Consider the following 16,649-nt stretch of genomic DNA (forward strand, 5'->3'; position numbering starts at 1 on the left):
ACGAGCAAGGACCACCCACGTTGCTCCAAGCAGCTCGGGGTAAGTAAAATAGCAAATAAAATATTGGATTGGATTGAAATAAAGCCGAACTTGTTCGGGATAGGCACTGTAAGGGTTAATACCCGCTCAAGGACCCTTGGCCACTGTTGCCAGTACACCCAGAAACGCCATTGCAGAGAACCATACCAAAAAATGTCTTCCAAGCCAATGAATGATCTGATTTTAACTTGAGCTGCGTTTCTCAAATGCCATTTGACATTAACACTCTAATAAAGAGCCTGGGTTTTTTAAGCAAATGAATAATGTGGATGATGTCAATATGACAATTCTTCTCTAATTGTCTCTAGTGCTTTGAAAAGTTCAAAGCCATCACTTAGGAAAAGTTTGAAAGTGAAGAAGGTAAGAAAGTAGTAAAAAGTTCAGAGATGGCCATGGAAATAATAACAATAATACACTTGACTTTTAAAGCAATTTTTGAAAATGGGTTATAAATTGCTCCATCTACGACTTCCCTCTCAGCTTTCCTACTTAATAAAATAAAATAAAGTTCAAAGGGATGACTATAAACCCTCTTTAAAAACACAGCATGTGTTCTCCATCATGTCTTACTGGACTAGTATACATTTAGTATTTTATTCATGGTAATATTATTGACCACTTTGTATGTCCGTGGCAAAAATATATTTTGAGGAAAATGTCCATCACAAGCTCAGGGGTTGATGAATAGGAAGAAGCAGATAGCTGTCCTGGTATGTCGCCAACAACGGCAGGGGGTCTGTGGCCGGTCCTGTGCAGTGAAAGGACATTAGTTTCTCATTAAATGTCTCACATGGGGGGTATTTAAATGTTCCTCATAACCTCAGCAGCAGGGGTTGAAACCAGGGGTGGTCTGATTTAGAAGAGAGACTTTGTCGAGTGTGGGAGGCAATGAGGTTGGCCTCACATTTGTCCTGATTTAATAATGCTGCATGAAGACGTTTGAATGTTCAGTGTATCATGCTCCTGTTCAGACGTTAAGAGAAATGGCAGTGAATCAAAACATTTGAAGCTGTTCATGTTTAATTTGCCTGTAAGCAAACAGCAACAGTAAGCAATAAACATATGACTTTATTTGTCGTTATTGATATTGTGCAAAGTGGAAGAAACAACAGTTGTTAACAAAAATGTAACTATTAACTACTAGTAATAGCTAGTTAATGATTCAGTGGTTCTAAACCTTTTTACACCATCTACCACCTCAGAAAATATCTGTCTCTCCAAGTATCACCATAATAACCGATGTTAAAATACAGGTGCGTAGACCTACAGTACCCCATCCTATTCAGCTATGCACAGTTAACACAGGAGGCCTGTACATGGATATTCTTGTGCAAGATCTTGCTATCGGCTGGAGAGCCTGTTTCAACCAATTGCTTGGTCAGAAGAACTACCTGTAGTATTATATAAATATTTCACTCCACTTTATATTTTTCCTCATTTTTTGGGAGACTCCTCTGAGTACCACCAGACGGGGGCTCAAGTATCACCAGCGGTACATACTGTACATGTACCACAGGTTGAGAACCACTGGATTAGTTAATTATTAATTGAGGTATTTGTACAGTACCACTTTTCTTTTTTTTTAAGATAAAGATAAAGAAAGGGCTTTTCTGCCTTTATTTACAGTTGAAAGTGGAAAACAGAAAACAGGGGTAGAGAGACAGGTTAGAGACATGCAGTAAAGATCATGTTGGACGGGAGTCGAACCCGCTTATGTGCCACGGTGCCTGGACCGCTGGACCACAGCCCAGGCCACAGCACCACTTTTCTGTCGAAAATATATAGAAAGACCTCATCATTGAAAGTAATAGCTGGAAACCTCACAAGATGGTGCCACCTGTCCATTGAACTCAATGGACGGGGCGGGCGGTAGCCCGTTAGGAATTGAACCTGCAACCCTTTGGCAATGAATTTGTTTCCTTGGTACAGTAAATGCATCCCATGAGCTCCTCTTAGGTGCCTGGCTAAAGGCTAAATTAAAACTGTTGAGTCCACATCAATGTGTATAGAAATACACAGTGAAGATAAACGTAACATTTCCGATTTGAGGGATTCAGTTGTAGTGTCTACGATGTGTGTGTGTGTGTGTGTGTGTGTGTGTGTGTGTGTGTGTGTGTGTGTGTGTGTGTGTGTGTGTGTGTGTGTGTGTGTGTGTGTGTGTGTGAGTGTGAACTGTGAACACATGTTTTTACATTTGTCTTCAAGTTCCACAAGTTCCATTCATCTTGAACAACATATTGAAGCATCTGGTGTTTGTTTTAATGCAGATATCTACAACACAACAGAATCCAAGCTGTGAGTCCTGAGGCATTCCGAGGGCTGTACAATTTAACCAGACTGTAAGTCTCTTATGTCTCTTGGTATGATTAAACTAGTCTTCCAGACCTGTGATAGTCTACTGGGCCTGCCCACTTCTGTCAGTGAAAGATAAAGTTATACAACTTCATACAAAGTTATACAATTTTCATTTTATTTTAATAATTGTATTAATAATAATCTTAAACCCCAGCATCCTTATTGTGGGGATGGCCTCTGCAGGAAATAGCAGATCGACAAGCTCACAACGCACTGCGACTTTTGCTGCAAAAGTCACTTTGAAGCATTCTCTTGCCGTATTACCAGTAGTAGATACCAGGGGGCAAGGCTATGGCAGCCTTCTAAATCCTGATCTAAGTTTTCTGAAAAACGTATACATATCAAAAAATTACAAAAAATGTATGTCGCTATATACTGTACATAGCAAACAACCACAGAAGAGGTTCCGGATTTAAAGGTATAGTTACGGGTTCCCAGTCTACTCTAAATGGTTTAAATAATTGAAAAGCGCATATTTTTTACAATCCATTTATGCTGTTTTAAAAGACATGTACAACCAACACACAGCTCAGCTCATTGGTTTTTGTGATTGGTTGGCCGGTGGTCACGCGGTGAAAAGTTTGCCAACTTTGTGATTGGCCGAGTAGTCAGGGAAAGTTAGCCGAGTGTTAGACCAATCTGTGAACTAAATCTAAATCAATATCTTTTTTCACAAATGTGTTCATAAAGGTGTCTACTATCACCTCTGAACTTTCTCAATCACAACTCCCTTCGGAAACTTTGTGGGAGCCAATCAAAGTTGGGGGTATCCCGAGGGCCTGGGATTAACTCTTTCTGTGCCAAATGCCAAAATGGCTCCAAGGTTCATGTGCCACCCATGATTTTTGATTTTTTTTCTTTTTTTTTTTTTAAATGATTTTTTTTTATTTTCTTTTTTTTTTATACAAAAAACACAAAGACAAGACGTCAAAGACTTCATTGGCACAGAACGCCTTTGAAAAAAAGACGTCAAGAGACGTCATTGGCACTGAATGAGTTTAAAGGGGAAAAAATAAAAAAATGGCCAATATGAGCGTATGGTATGAGGTGTGTAATTAGGGTATTTTGGGGCTGCTGAATCCATTCCAACCATTACTTATCAGTAAAAATGACTGCTTGGCCATAAAATAGGCCACAACTAACTACCTTTTTGTGTCCACGGCACGAGACATATAATATTGGCAATAAAAAAAATGTAGGGTTTGAATTCATGACAACTATTCAAGATCATGCAGGCGGGTAAGCGCACATCATGACACACATGATAACATGATACAATCTGACAAGGAACACTCAAAATGGTTTAAAACATAGGGACTAACAGGACACAGGTGAACTCGAATGACATGATTGGCTAAGCCTTAGCCAAGTAGGCCTATTTTATGGCCAAGGAGTCATTTAAACTGAAAACTAATGGTTGGAATGGATTCAGCAGCCCAAAAATACCCTAATTACACACCCCATTTTTTTCATTTTATCCCCTTTAATCCCAGGCCCAGGTATCCCGATACCCCCAACTTTGATTGGCTCCCACAAAGTTCCCCAAGGGAGTTGTGATTGAGAAAGTTCAGAGGTGATAGTAGACACCTTTATGAACACATTTGTGAAGAAAGATATTGATTTAGATTTAGTTCCCAGATTGGTCTAACACTCGGCTAACTTTCCCTTGCTAAAGGGTAAACAGTAGCTTTACGCACGCGCAGTAGTGCAGTAGTGTTTAACTCAGGTTAAGCTGCAGTACCTCAAACGGCCACCATGTCCATTCGGCTTCAACCCACACGCTGGGCTTGGTTGGAACAGTGCGGGTTCCATCCTGGGCATAGAAGTACATAAACATAAACTCTTTACGCTTGCAGACAGAGGGGAGAGGGTCTTGGAGTATAACTATCTGTTCTACATGTGTTTTTTGTGGATTTGTAGAAGGCATATGATTGGTCCCCGGGAGATATTGTGGGAGGTGCTGCGGGAATATGAGGTGAGGGAGTCCCTGTTTAGGTCCATCCAATCCTTGTACTCCAAAATAAGAGCTGTGTCTGGGTATTTTGGGTGACCAGAATAGGCATGCTGGGGTTCGAGTGGTTAACATTCAGAGGTCTCCGTCTCTCCAAAGACGAAAAAACACCTATGCATAACGTAACGGGTAGCGCAGGTGCTTTAGGGATAAGGCTGGTGTCCCAGCAACGTTTGCGCCCAATGCTAAATCCTCAAATAATGGGTATAGGAAATTTTGATGAAAATAGAGCCCCATGTCTCCCTGCCACAGGTATCTGAGCTACAACCAGATCTCCATCCTGATGCCGGGGGTGTTCCAGGACCTACACAAGCTGGAGTGGTTGTATGTTGTATCTCCTCACTGTAAAACACAGCATGATAGCATTTTAACTACAGGCCATATTACCAATCAATTAATATTGTTGCTGTCGGGCATACATGTAAACCTCTTAACTCCATATTCAAGATTTTATATTTGGGCTTTTATGCCTTTATTGATAGGATAGTAGACTGACAAGAAATGGGGAGAGAGATGGGGAATGTCACACAGACAGCAAAGGTCACTAAACGTGGCCTAAGTGCTGTATTATGAAATGGGGATAGACTCTTACTTACTTGCTTACTTACTAATTACTGTATTTCAGCTAATGTTAGTAAAAGGCAGCAAAAGAAGAAGAAAGAAATAATTGCTTGCAGTTTTTCTTATTATTTGATTCCCCCCCTCTTGTCACTGTCATCTATCTTTGAATTAATATCCTGCAAAAATAATGATTTGATTTGAACGGCCCCTGAAATAAATATTTACACATTTTATTGTATTATTGAGGTAACGTTTGGTAAAGTTTTAAAGACTTTGGGAAAAATATCATCATACCGCTAAATCTAAAAAATAAAGCCATTCATTTAAAATGATCTGTGTTAATGTACAATACATACTGTATACGGCTGAAGCTGTGAATTCAGGCTTTTGCAAATCCCGCCCCATTCTGCCCTGTTACTATGGTGGGACATTAACCCTGGGCAGATTGTTTTTATAGTGGCAGTGAATGGGATTTTTTTATTTTTTCATAGCCTCATTACAGCTATATAAAGTACCAAAGGAAAAACATCTAGGTGATATTAATAAAAAGGGAAGACAAAGGTACAGTAGTTACATTGCAAAACAGGGGGTTTCCCCAAAAATATATGTTTTAATTTGTTTAATCCCAGTGGGACAGAATCACCCATTGCAGATTCTTTTATAGTGGCAGTGAATGGGATTTTTTTATTTTTTCATAGCCTCATTACAGCTATATAAAGTACCCAAAGAAACACATCTACGTGATATTAATAAAAAGGGAAGAAAAAGTTACAGTAATTACATAGCAAAACAGTAGTTTTCCCCCGAAAATATATGTTTTAATTAGTTTAATCCTCTGGATCAGAGAGAGAATAGAAATAGAAAGAGAAAGCGCATTGCATCTTGGGTAGGAAGAGGACAGCCAGATTATAGTTCTCCTCACATAATAGGCTGGCTTTTCGTAATTCTGCCCATTTAAAATATATGTACCCAATCGTAACTCTTAGTTACATTGATAAGGTCCATGTGAACTAGTCTGTTGAAGCTTATTCATTACAATGATCGCAAACGCTATGGTCGCGAGCGGCCTGGCCGTGCTCCGCAGTGCGGACAGCCGGTGAAAGACGGCTGCCACTTTCTCCGACTGCAGAACTCCACCCCCGCTTGCAAAAAGTGAATGTATTTTTCTGGTTGGCCAGTCAGGGAGTCTCAGGGACCAATCAGAAGGCTGACAAACGGTGAATTGACAATGACTATGGTAATTTAAGACATTGAAACGGTTTCCCTTTTCTGTTGTAGGATCCTGGAAAATAACAATATCCGTCAAATATCCTCCATGACCTTTTCTGGCCTGAACTCCCTGGTTCTCTTGTAAGTTTAACTTTTCATTACCAGATTGCATTACTCAAACCAGACTGGGTCCGTTTCCATTCAAACGTATCGCAAATATGGGGCACGTTTTCCGAAAGTGGGTACATGAAAGGTCTGTAGGTGGCACTGTTTTGCCTGTCAGGTGAGATGCATATTATTGGACCTGAATTACTTTCTGACTTTATTCTCTTAAAAGGTTTTAAACCGACTGCCTGGTAGGCCATTGGGCTGCAAGTCTGCTGGTTGTGCAAAGCTGTGAAATGTTTATTTCAATCAGGCTGTCTGGGAGTACCGGAGTAGTACTATTCATGAACATTAAATTATACACATGCTTGAATTGGGTCCGTACTCACTGGTTCTGTACCAGATCTATTTTCCCAACCTGAGCATGCAAGTTATTTTATAATGTGGGGGAAGCCTTGAACACCACTGTGCGCAATGATAGCCACAACGCTTTGGCTGTCCACAGTTACCTTTCCTTGATTGAAAATAAACCCTGCTATATGATGGACTTTATTTGGATCGCCCGACTCGAGTTTCAAAGTTGGATACAGTTAATAACTACTACTGCATATGAGGACACAAATCATCACAGAATAAGTGCAATACTTTAATTAATGGAGAAGAAAATGGCGCACATTCAAAGCCATTCATATAGGTGAATATTATCCATTAAAACTGGGAAAGCGTCCGTGTCATTTTAGATCTTAGCGTTGGCTATTGAAACATAGCAGATATACGGTACAAGCTCACAGCGCGTCACATCGTGCCACGCTTCGACCACCATGCCCGACTTGCGCATACCTCCAACTGCTCCGATCATTCGTCAATAACACTGATGTGTGACGGATGTGAACACAGCAGAATAATGACATATTTTCTAAAACTTATTTTACACAGTTGAGCAGAGATGTGAACTCCCCCCAGTGCTATATATATATATATATATATATATATATATATATATATATATATATATTTACAAATTAGGATTTATGTGAGAAAACATACTGTATACATGAATTTGAAACTGCAAGGCCAGACAAATTGGACGGATGTTTCAAACATGCAGCTGAGACTAGCCGGCAGACCCATCATTTCTTATTCGTATGACACTTTACATAACATGGCTCTGGTCTCGACTGACTCTATTAAAGCAGATTGGAAGGCGGAACTAGGCTTACAGCTGGATGTCTGAAGGCATCTGAGATAGGTGTCTGGAATACATACAGACTGTACCTGTTTGATCAATGCTCTACATCATACATGGGCAACTGGCGGCCCGGGGGCCACATGCGGCCCCCACCTTCACTTAATGCGGCCCACAGGTTATTACCGGAATACTGTTATATTACTGATTTCAGCTGACCGCTTTAATTCTGTCTATATTAGTAGCTTAATGACTAGTATAGTAATATTAAAATGTTTCTTTTATGTCCAATGTAGGTATTTGTATTTAGGTTCATAAAGTTAACATGAGTATATAACTAAATGTGTTTGAAATTAAATCTAAATGTTACATTTCAGGATTCCAATTCAAAAATAACAAAAAAGAAGTCAGGATTCCAATACAAAAGAAGCAAAAAATAGCAGATCTACAAGCTCAAAACGCATCGCAGCGCGATGCGTTTTGAGCTTGTAGATCGGCTATTTTTTGCTTCTTTTGTATGAGATACTAGAATGACAAAGTAGGATGTAAGCAATATGCAATGTGGCCCTCTGGAGTGAAGGTGGAAATATAGTGGCCCTCGCCATCAACAAAGTTGCCCACCCCTGCTCTACATTGTTCAATACGGTGCAAAATATTACGCATTACTCCAAAGTGAAATTGCACAAAATATGTCCAGACATCTCCTGTGTGTAATTTAGCACACTGGTTCCAAAACACTGGGTCGGGACCCATTTGTGGGTCGTGGACAGATTTGTTTTTTGTTTCCTACATTTAGTTTTTTTAAATTATTATTATTAAAAATATTTCCAAAGAACATTCCCAAAAGAGCATTTATTTCATGAATTAAAAACGAAGACATTCCATCCATAAATTAGAAAACAAATGTATAAGAAGTAGTGAAAATAGCTGATTTACAAGCTCACAAAGCGGCGCGAAGCGACATATTGTGAGCTTGTAGATATGCTGTTCTCACTAGTTTGGTTCCCAGGAAAACATCTAATTTCCCCTTTGGGTCTCGAGCTAAAAAGTTTGGTAACCACTGATTGAGCAGATGCAACTCTATTACACAGTTATGCCATATATGCCCCAATGACAGAATTTCTCAATTGAAATATATAGACTATTTTCAAAAATACTAGAGGTAGAGATGGAATCAGGCCCAGTTATTAGTCATCCTAGGGGTGTTGGAAGGGCTACCGCATAACTCAGCAAGCCTGCTGTCTTGCGGTCTCATCACTGCAAAAACAAAATTGGCACTCTTATTTTGGAAGAAGAAAGAGGTGGCCACAGTCCAGCTTTGGCTCAGTCAGATGACAGAAACTCTACACTTACTGTAGAACTCAAAGATAAATTCGAGGGATTTGGAAGCCTTTACAGCAGTGGTTCCCAAACTTTTTAGCCCGTGACCCAAAAGAGAAATTAATTTTCCCTGGGACCCTACTGAAAACAGCAAGCTCACAACGCATCTCTTCGTGCCGCGTTGTGAGCTTGTAGATCGGCTATTTTCACTACTTCTTAAACATTTGTTTTCTATTCTAATTTCTAAAATCTTCTTAGATTTTTCTTTTCTTTTCTTTCTTCTATACTAAAATCATTGCCTTTTTCGTATTCATGAACATTTATTTATATTTTTACTATATTTATAATAATTAAAAACAAAATGCAGGAAACTAAATAAAAATATGTCCGCGACCCACAAATGGGTCCCAACCCAGTGTTTGGCTTTTTGTGTTATCCTATTAGCAATCTTTGTAATATCGCACCACGGTTGCAAACTCTTAATAAAGTATTCAATCAATCAATCAGAAGCCTTTACTCTCCTTTCTGAAAGGGTGGATTAAGTTAAATCCTGTGGATGGTTGGAAATATAAAGGCAGCCTTGGTTGGGAACCAGTTACGGGAATTCAGCACACATGTACAGTTTGCCTTTTTTGTATTTCATTTTTTGTACCTGTTTACTTTGTGTGTACAGTATGTCTGTTTTGGAAAATAGGGAAGCACTTCATCATAACTGTATGTATTTTATCCTGTGCTTTACAAAACAAATATGCACGTTTAAAGCTTTACAAGTGGAAAAGATAAGCTTTTCACATTTAATCATCTCAAAAACAAAGGAAACCGCATAGAATTTTATGATCAAAGGTAAAGAAAACATTTAAAAAATATATAGGATGACATTTAGAGTCTGTATTGGTGAAAACATTTTCAGGAATGAAGCTTGCTGCTGTGTAAACCATCATGTTTAAATGTACAGTACAGGGCTGAAAAAATTGTTTTTTTTTTCTTTTCTGTTGTGTTTCATGTTGAGGAATGAAAAGGGTCAAAGATTCCATAATGTCAAGGCCTCCATCTGCTGTATGCTGGACATTGATAAAGAAAAGCAACCACAAATAGCGAGTTGGAGGTTTTCAGAATACATTTTAATTCACCTTTGATCCTCACTTCAGAACTCTCTGACTATTGACGTTAGACTGTGAGAGGGTACTGGCCTGGGGCCCTATATTTGCCAGTGCATAGACATGGTCACAGTGTCCAGTAATAAAGAGCTCAAGTATGCGTGTACCAACAACCATCCTCCCACCTCCACAATTATGGAAAGCAGGCTACCTCCTGTTTCCATTATAGAGGGTATGCGCAATGCGCATGCATAATGTGAATGGCAAATTGAATGGCTAATCGAGTGGCAAAGTTCGTGGCAAAGTGAGTTTAATGTCGTTTAACGTCGTTTAATGCAATCAGATAGAACTTTTCTGTTTGGAATTATGGGCTGTCAAGGCCAGAAAGTAGTTCCCGGATAACTACCGGGTATGATGATGATGTCATACGCATACCCTCTATTGATGGCACGAATGGAAGGTAGGTATAAATGTGAATTCGTACCTATTGTTCTTAGTTTGCAGGGGCCTCTAACCGTTGGCCAGAAGGCAAGAATTAATATTCAGGATTTAGGGGATGAGAGTTGTCTGCTCAAATAGATGATGCTTTCTTCAGCACAGCACCTGCTCGCCATATACTGTATGCAGACAGCTGCATCTTCTACTTTGATCAGAAAATTAAATTCCTGGTCCTCTTCATTTTGTGTGTGTGTGTGTGTGTGTGTGTGTGTGTGTGTGTGTGTGTGTGTGTGTGTGTGTGTGTGTGTGTGCACGCGTGTGTGTGCGTGAGACAGGGTTTTGTTGAACAACTCTCTCAATATGCTGGACGACATCTGTCGGGAAATGCCAAGACTGAACTGGCTGTAAGTGTAAAGCTGTTTGCTCTAAGACGCCACTACATATTATTGCTTTTATTGTTTCCACTCCCAGTTCAGATGTGTGTGTGTGTGTGTGTGTGTGTGTGTGTGTGTGTGTGTGTGTGTGTGTGTGTGTGTGTGTGTGTGTGTGTGTGTGTTGTGTGCGTGCGCTTGCGCTTGCGCTTGCGCTTGCGCTTGCGCTTGCGTGCATGTGCATGTGCGTGTGTGCACCAGGGATATGGAGGGGAATGAAATTGAAAGCATTGGGAACAGGTCCTTCCATTCATGCAGTATGCTGACAGTTCTGTAAGTCTTGACTCACTCACTCACTCACTCATGCTTAAATAAAATATACAGTTCTCAGGGTTCCCACGGTCATGAAATTCCTGGAAATATTTTGAAATGACAAAAGAAAATATTTTCCACTACTGGAAACGTTTGGGAATTGTTCAAGGGTCATGGAAAAAATAACTATGCATTGTTTTTATTTTGGTTATTGATTTTGTTAACTCATTTACTGCCACCATAAATCGACTTTGAGGGTTCCCTGCCACGATTTTCTTACCTTTTGATTTGGAAGCGTGCGTGTCCATCATGCGCGATCCGCATGCACGACTCGGCCCGTTCGCGGCGTGCCCACTTTATTTTTTTGCTACACTGCCTGTCTTTGGGCATTGCACATAGGAATAAGAGACTCGTTATTGCACAGAATGATTGTTATATACCGTTGTTTCCTGTTGAGATTGGTACATTTCCTGAGGCAAGCTGTCCAGATCACACATGTCACACGTGTCTTCTTATCTTTTCACTCTTAAAAAGCGCCTGCAATGTAGTGCATTTGAAACTACATTGCAGTGCACATCATGGGGTGATCACTGCTTGCCTCCTGTAAATTGTTTTATTTTTATTTTTGTTTATTTTCTGTTTATTTCGTTGCTGAGTGAGGTCAGCAGACAAAGTGACGTGAGAGATGAAAATAAAAGTGAGGTGAAATGTGCCAATCTCAACAGGAAACAATGGTAGTCTTTTGGAAAAAAACTTGTGGAAACCCTGAGTTCAGAAGTTGAACAATAACATAATTAAACAATGCAAATAAAAACAAATATGTTTATTTTTTATTTTTTTATTTTTTTGCAGAGTTCTCCAGAGAAACAGAATCAACCACATCCATGGACAGGCTTTCACTCTACTACATAAACTTGGAGAGCTGTAAGTTCATTTGGCTACACAGAACTGTACGGAAAACATGTTTGCTCTAACGGTTTAGCCTTCTTCCTATTATTTGCCCTTCTGTCTGTCTCATCCAATTTTCTCCTCAGCGTACCAATCGATCAGAAAGCACGCATGGGCATTTACCATTGGTAAATGCTGGGAGTGGGGGTGGGTAGAAATGCTGTTGTGAACTAGTTTTGCACAAAAGACTTGGATTGTATCTCAGTCTGACATGGATGATGTAATTTAACATTGCTTGGATGCTGCATATGAATCTTATGCAGCAGTTGACATTCCAAAAAGAACCAGTCTCTACTGAGTTCAGTAAGAACTCCAGTACAGGTTGTAAGAGGTGCTTACAAAGTCATTATACAGACTATAGATGAAAGGGAAACCTTGATCTCACTTCAAGCATACACTGCAAGCCCCGGATAAATGTAGAAAGCCTGTCTTCAAAACATTATATGCATATTCACAAAGTGAATAAGGGAGCGTGCTTTGCTCGGAGTCATTAAAGGCTTTCAAAATCCGTGTCCATGGCTCGTCGATAGTGTTTCTGATGCAAGCAATTTGACGTGGTCCCTGTTATGTAACTAATCCATACCCAGGCACGTATGCACACAAACTATGTGCTGAATGCAGACCACAACTGGCATCCCGTGGTGGTAGCCTGTGGCCCAAATGCTAATAAACAGCTTAAAGGAATACTTCACCGCAGGGTGCTGATGGCACTGGCAAGTCGCAGGTGCGATTCACGAGCAAAATTTGCAATAGGAAAACGTTTCTTAACGGCACAAATCACTGGTACAAGGTCTCACGCACGCACTTAACGTCATTGTCTTCAGAGCAACTCCGGTTTTCATGCCCACACGGATTCAGTGAATCGGATATTTTTGTTTATCCGGTTTCAAAAAAGATCCAGTTTAGCACAAAGAAATGTCCAGCTTCAGAAATATCCAGATTTGTGTAGCCCTGGTCTAAACCATGCATGTGTGAATGCACCCTCCCGTTCCTATCGGAACATTGGGCGACGAGTCCCCCCTCCATTTGGCATCGGCATTCGCCATCATCCTCTCCAGCTGTGCGGCACAATAAAGGCAAAATATCAAAGTATCTTCAAAAAATTGCACCGGTGTGCAAAACAACTCTCACAGTGTAATCACTGATGATCCAGGTTCAAAGAGAATGTTTTGAATATAGTATTTCTCTTGTTAAGATTGGTCTCATATATAAACTCCAATTTGCCAAATATTGGACTAGCGGCTCAGGAATGTGACAAACATGTTGTCAAGGCTTCATGAGCTGAGTATTTGAAAATACCGGTAGGTTTTGGGGTGAATTATTATTTTCAAATTGGATGAAGCGGGGCGCAGATGGCCTAGTGGTTAAGGCAGTGGTTCTCAACCTGTGGGTCGGGACCCCCAGGGGGGTCTCCAAATTATTTTGGGGGGTCCCCAGATGATCAACTTAATGTGAAACATTGTTTTCTCACTCAACAGTGAACAAACCAACATAGAGTCTAAGTGTGTAGAGGGTATCTGCACATGTCTAAAGTGATAATTTAGGCCTTTTTAGTACATCTAAAATGACAAATTATACATTGGTTGAAATTGTAAAAATAGCCGATCTACATGCTCACAACGCGAGGCGTTGTGAGCATATAGATCGGCTATTTTCACAATAGAACCATGTTATACAAAATGTAATGCCTCAGCTCTTAGTGCTTGTCAGGGTGGGAGGGGGGTCCCAGTTAAAATATGATTATTTTGGGGGTCGTGGCTTGAAAACGTTGAGAACCACTGGGTTAAGGCACATACCACATATAGGCAATATACTGTATTTGATTTCTGAGCCCGACGACCTTGCTGTGTGTCACTCCCCGTCTCTCTCCCTGTTTCCAGTCCCGCTATACTGTACTATCCAAATAAAGGCAGTGAAGTCCAAAAAGAAATCAAAACATTTAAATTGGATTCAGCGAAAAATCCGATAAAATATACCAACCCCCTGAGGAGAAAACACTGAGAACAGCCACGTCATTTTATACAAGTCCATGTCTGCTGGCCATTCTGTCACGGACTCACGGCATGCTGAGTGCTTCTCTTGTGTTGTCGACACAATTTTGATGTCTGTTTTGTACAGTAATTAAAGCTTTATTGACAATACACATACTGGTGCAGCAGGTCTATAATAATAATAATAAAACTTTATTTGTATAGCACCTTTCATGACATGAAATGCTGCTCAAAGTGCTTTACAGAGCAGAAAATGAAGCACAAGTACTTAACAGAAAAAATACACATGAATACAATAAAGCAGAAAAACAAAAATAAAAACCTAAAACATTGAAGAACAATTTCAGAACAGTGTGGATGTCAATAGCATCAAAGGGATTTAAAAAATCAGCTAAAAGCAAGATTAAAGAAATAGGTCTTGAGCTGTGCTTTAAAGCTATCCACAGAGGCCTGTCTTAGGTGTAGTGGGAGTTTATTCCAAGCTGTCGGTCCGTAGAGGCACATCGAGTAGGTCAGCACTAGAAGACCTGAGTGGGCGGTTTGGATCGTATCTATGCAGGCAGTCATAGAGGTACAAAGGTGCCTATAGGCAACATGTGCCCAGCATGGCTGGGGGTGCCGCTTGCTATGCGTTTAAATCAAAGTTCATTTTAAAGTTTTCTACAGTAGCTCTAGCTAACTATAAATCAGAATATATAAAACAGAAGTATGTCAGTTAGTGAGTGAGTGAGTGTCTGTGTGTACTTGGTGTGTCTCAAGAACCGTCCAATCAATCGTCTTCATATTTGGCATGTGTATATTATAAGAAGAAATGAAACCAAGTTTTCCACTCACTCCACTTCCTTATAGTGACGCAGTTCCTCCTGAAATGGTCCAGAAAGGAGGTACAGAGCACTTGGGTGAATGTGATTTGACAGTCAAAAAGTAGGCAGGCCATAACCTATTGAAGACATTAATATGTAAAGACGGGTGGGCTGACGATCGGCGCTCAGTATCAAACAAATTTGTGTTCAAGGGACATCAGATGTCGGCCGCGGCTTGTGATTGGCTGAACCAGAGGCAAGCCAGCACAACAGACTGGCTCTGCTGTGCAGAGAGGACGAACGGGGAGGCGGGGGCCGGGTGAAGGGGGAAGCCACGTGAACCAGCGGCTCACGGGGAGTCGCTGAAGTTGAAGTAGATGACGTTGATTGACACAGACACCTGTCAGTCATTCTGACTTTGTGAATTATACATTTTCTTGATGTTCGTCATCACGCAAGACGTTTCTGTTTAGGGACTGGGCTTAGGGCTCTAATTGTTTTTTACTTGTTTGGCATCCAGTGTTAGTTATGGCCATATTATCACTACAGATATGCTCTAAAAGTGTGAAAAACCTATTTTTGATTTCACCTCCTTTTTGAGTTAGGCCTGAACGCAAATCTGTGTCACTTTAGATTTTAACCACTTCAGCCATTATTGTATGCTTTAACCATTAAAAAAACTAGCAGATATACAAGCTCACAGCGCGGCACAGAGTGCTGCGCTGTGAACTTGTAGATCTGCTATTTTAGAAAAATCATGAACATTATTTTGTGCAAGTATATGCAATATTTTTGACCCGATTCTATAAATGTCTTCTAAATCCTTCTTCTGAATCAGTGGTTCTCAAAACTTTTCATGTCAAGGACCCCTAGAATTATATGTATTCGGCTGCCAACCCCCATCTCGAAATATTGTATCCCCATAATGGTGCTACCATAGACAGAATCATCCTGACACGCCTGGAGCGTCGCATTGGAGCAGTATTATTCATTGACCATATTTCTGGAAGAACAGGACACTTTGACTATTAGAATGCTTTTGTTATAAATATCCACAGATTAACTAATTAGGCAAAGATGTTCTGGATACATTATTGGAGCTGTGTGAAGCACAGGCTCCCTATACGTGGCCGTGTGGGTGTGTCTGTCTGTGTGTCTGTCTGTCTGTCTGTCTGTATGTAGCCTGAACTTCCTAAACTTCGGCACGCCACTAGTCCCACAGTTTTGCCACCACACACTCGCGCCATATGTCAAATCGAACGGCTTACTCGGGAATCGTGGGCTATTACTTTTCTAAGAGAAAGGTTCTATAGTTTAATTGATATTAATTTATTAGTGAATTAATTTTCCCCATTGACTTATAATGGGAATCGCAAAAACTCACATTCAATTATTTGTCTCTCGCAAACCATAGGGGCTAGAGTTTCAAGACTTGGAGAGGAGGTTCATAATGATTTCAAGGATTAAATAAAAAATAATTGTGTCATTTGGCCGCATGGTGGCGCCATAACACCCCACTTTACGTTTTGGCCTGTAACTCTTGAACCGTAGGTCGGAAAATTAAAAATATTTTTTCCCTGGATTCCTTGGGTCATGACGCATCTCCCCATATAGGCCACGCCCATTTGCGCCATGATAGATTTTCCGCCATCTTGAATTTTCTCCAAAACACACTTTTTGCTCCTTTTCCTACATATTTTCTTCAAATGTCACAAAAATCGGTACACATGATCCACACACACACACACACACACACACACACACACACACACACACACACACACACACACACACACAGCTCCACTTCACACGGGTGTGATTTTTTTATATCGTGAAAACGTTCATACACAGACATCTTACCTGCAAATACCTGGTCGGTTTGGAGAGCTTGGACTGTAGGATC

General features: G+C 40.4%; 1 protein-coding gene across 1 annotated transcript in view; it reads left to right on the forward strand.

Moving 5' to 3' along the window:
* Positions 1-16,649, forward strand: part of rxfp1 (relaxin family peptide receptor 1) — a gene marked incomplete at both ends in the record, with an annotated part of 108,736 nt that overhangs the window by 66,284 nt on the left and 25,803 nt on the right. The window contains 6 exons of the mRNA XM_080746718.1: positions 2,307-2,378; positions 4,658-4,729; positions 6,245-6,316; positions 10,657-10,725; positions 10,954-11,025; positions 11,857-11,928. Of these exons, the coding sequence (XP_080602844.1) occupies positions 2,307-2,378; positions 4,658-4,729; positions 6,245-6,316; positions 10,657-10,725; positions 10,954-11,025; positions 11,857-11,928 (429 nt within the window). The remainder of the gene's footprint in view (positions 1-2,306; positions 2,379-4,657; positions 4,730-6,244; positions 6,317-10,656; positions 10,726-10,953; positions 11,026-11,856; positions 11,929-16,649) is intronic.

This window comes from Nannobrachium achirus (genome assembly GCF_963921795.1).
Source record: "Nannobrachium achirus genome assembly, chromosome: 17".
Taxonomy (NCBI): domain Eukaryota; kingdom Metazoa; phylum Chordata; class Actinopteri; order Myctophiformes; family Myctophidae; genus Nannobrachium; species Nannobrachium achirus.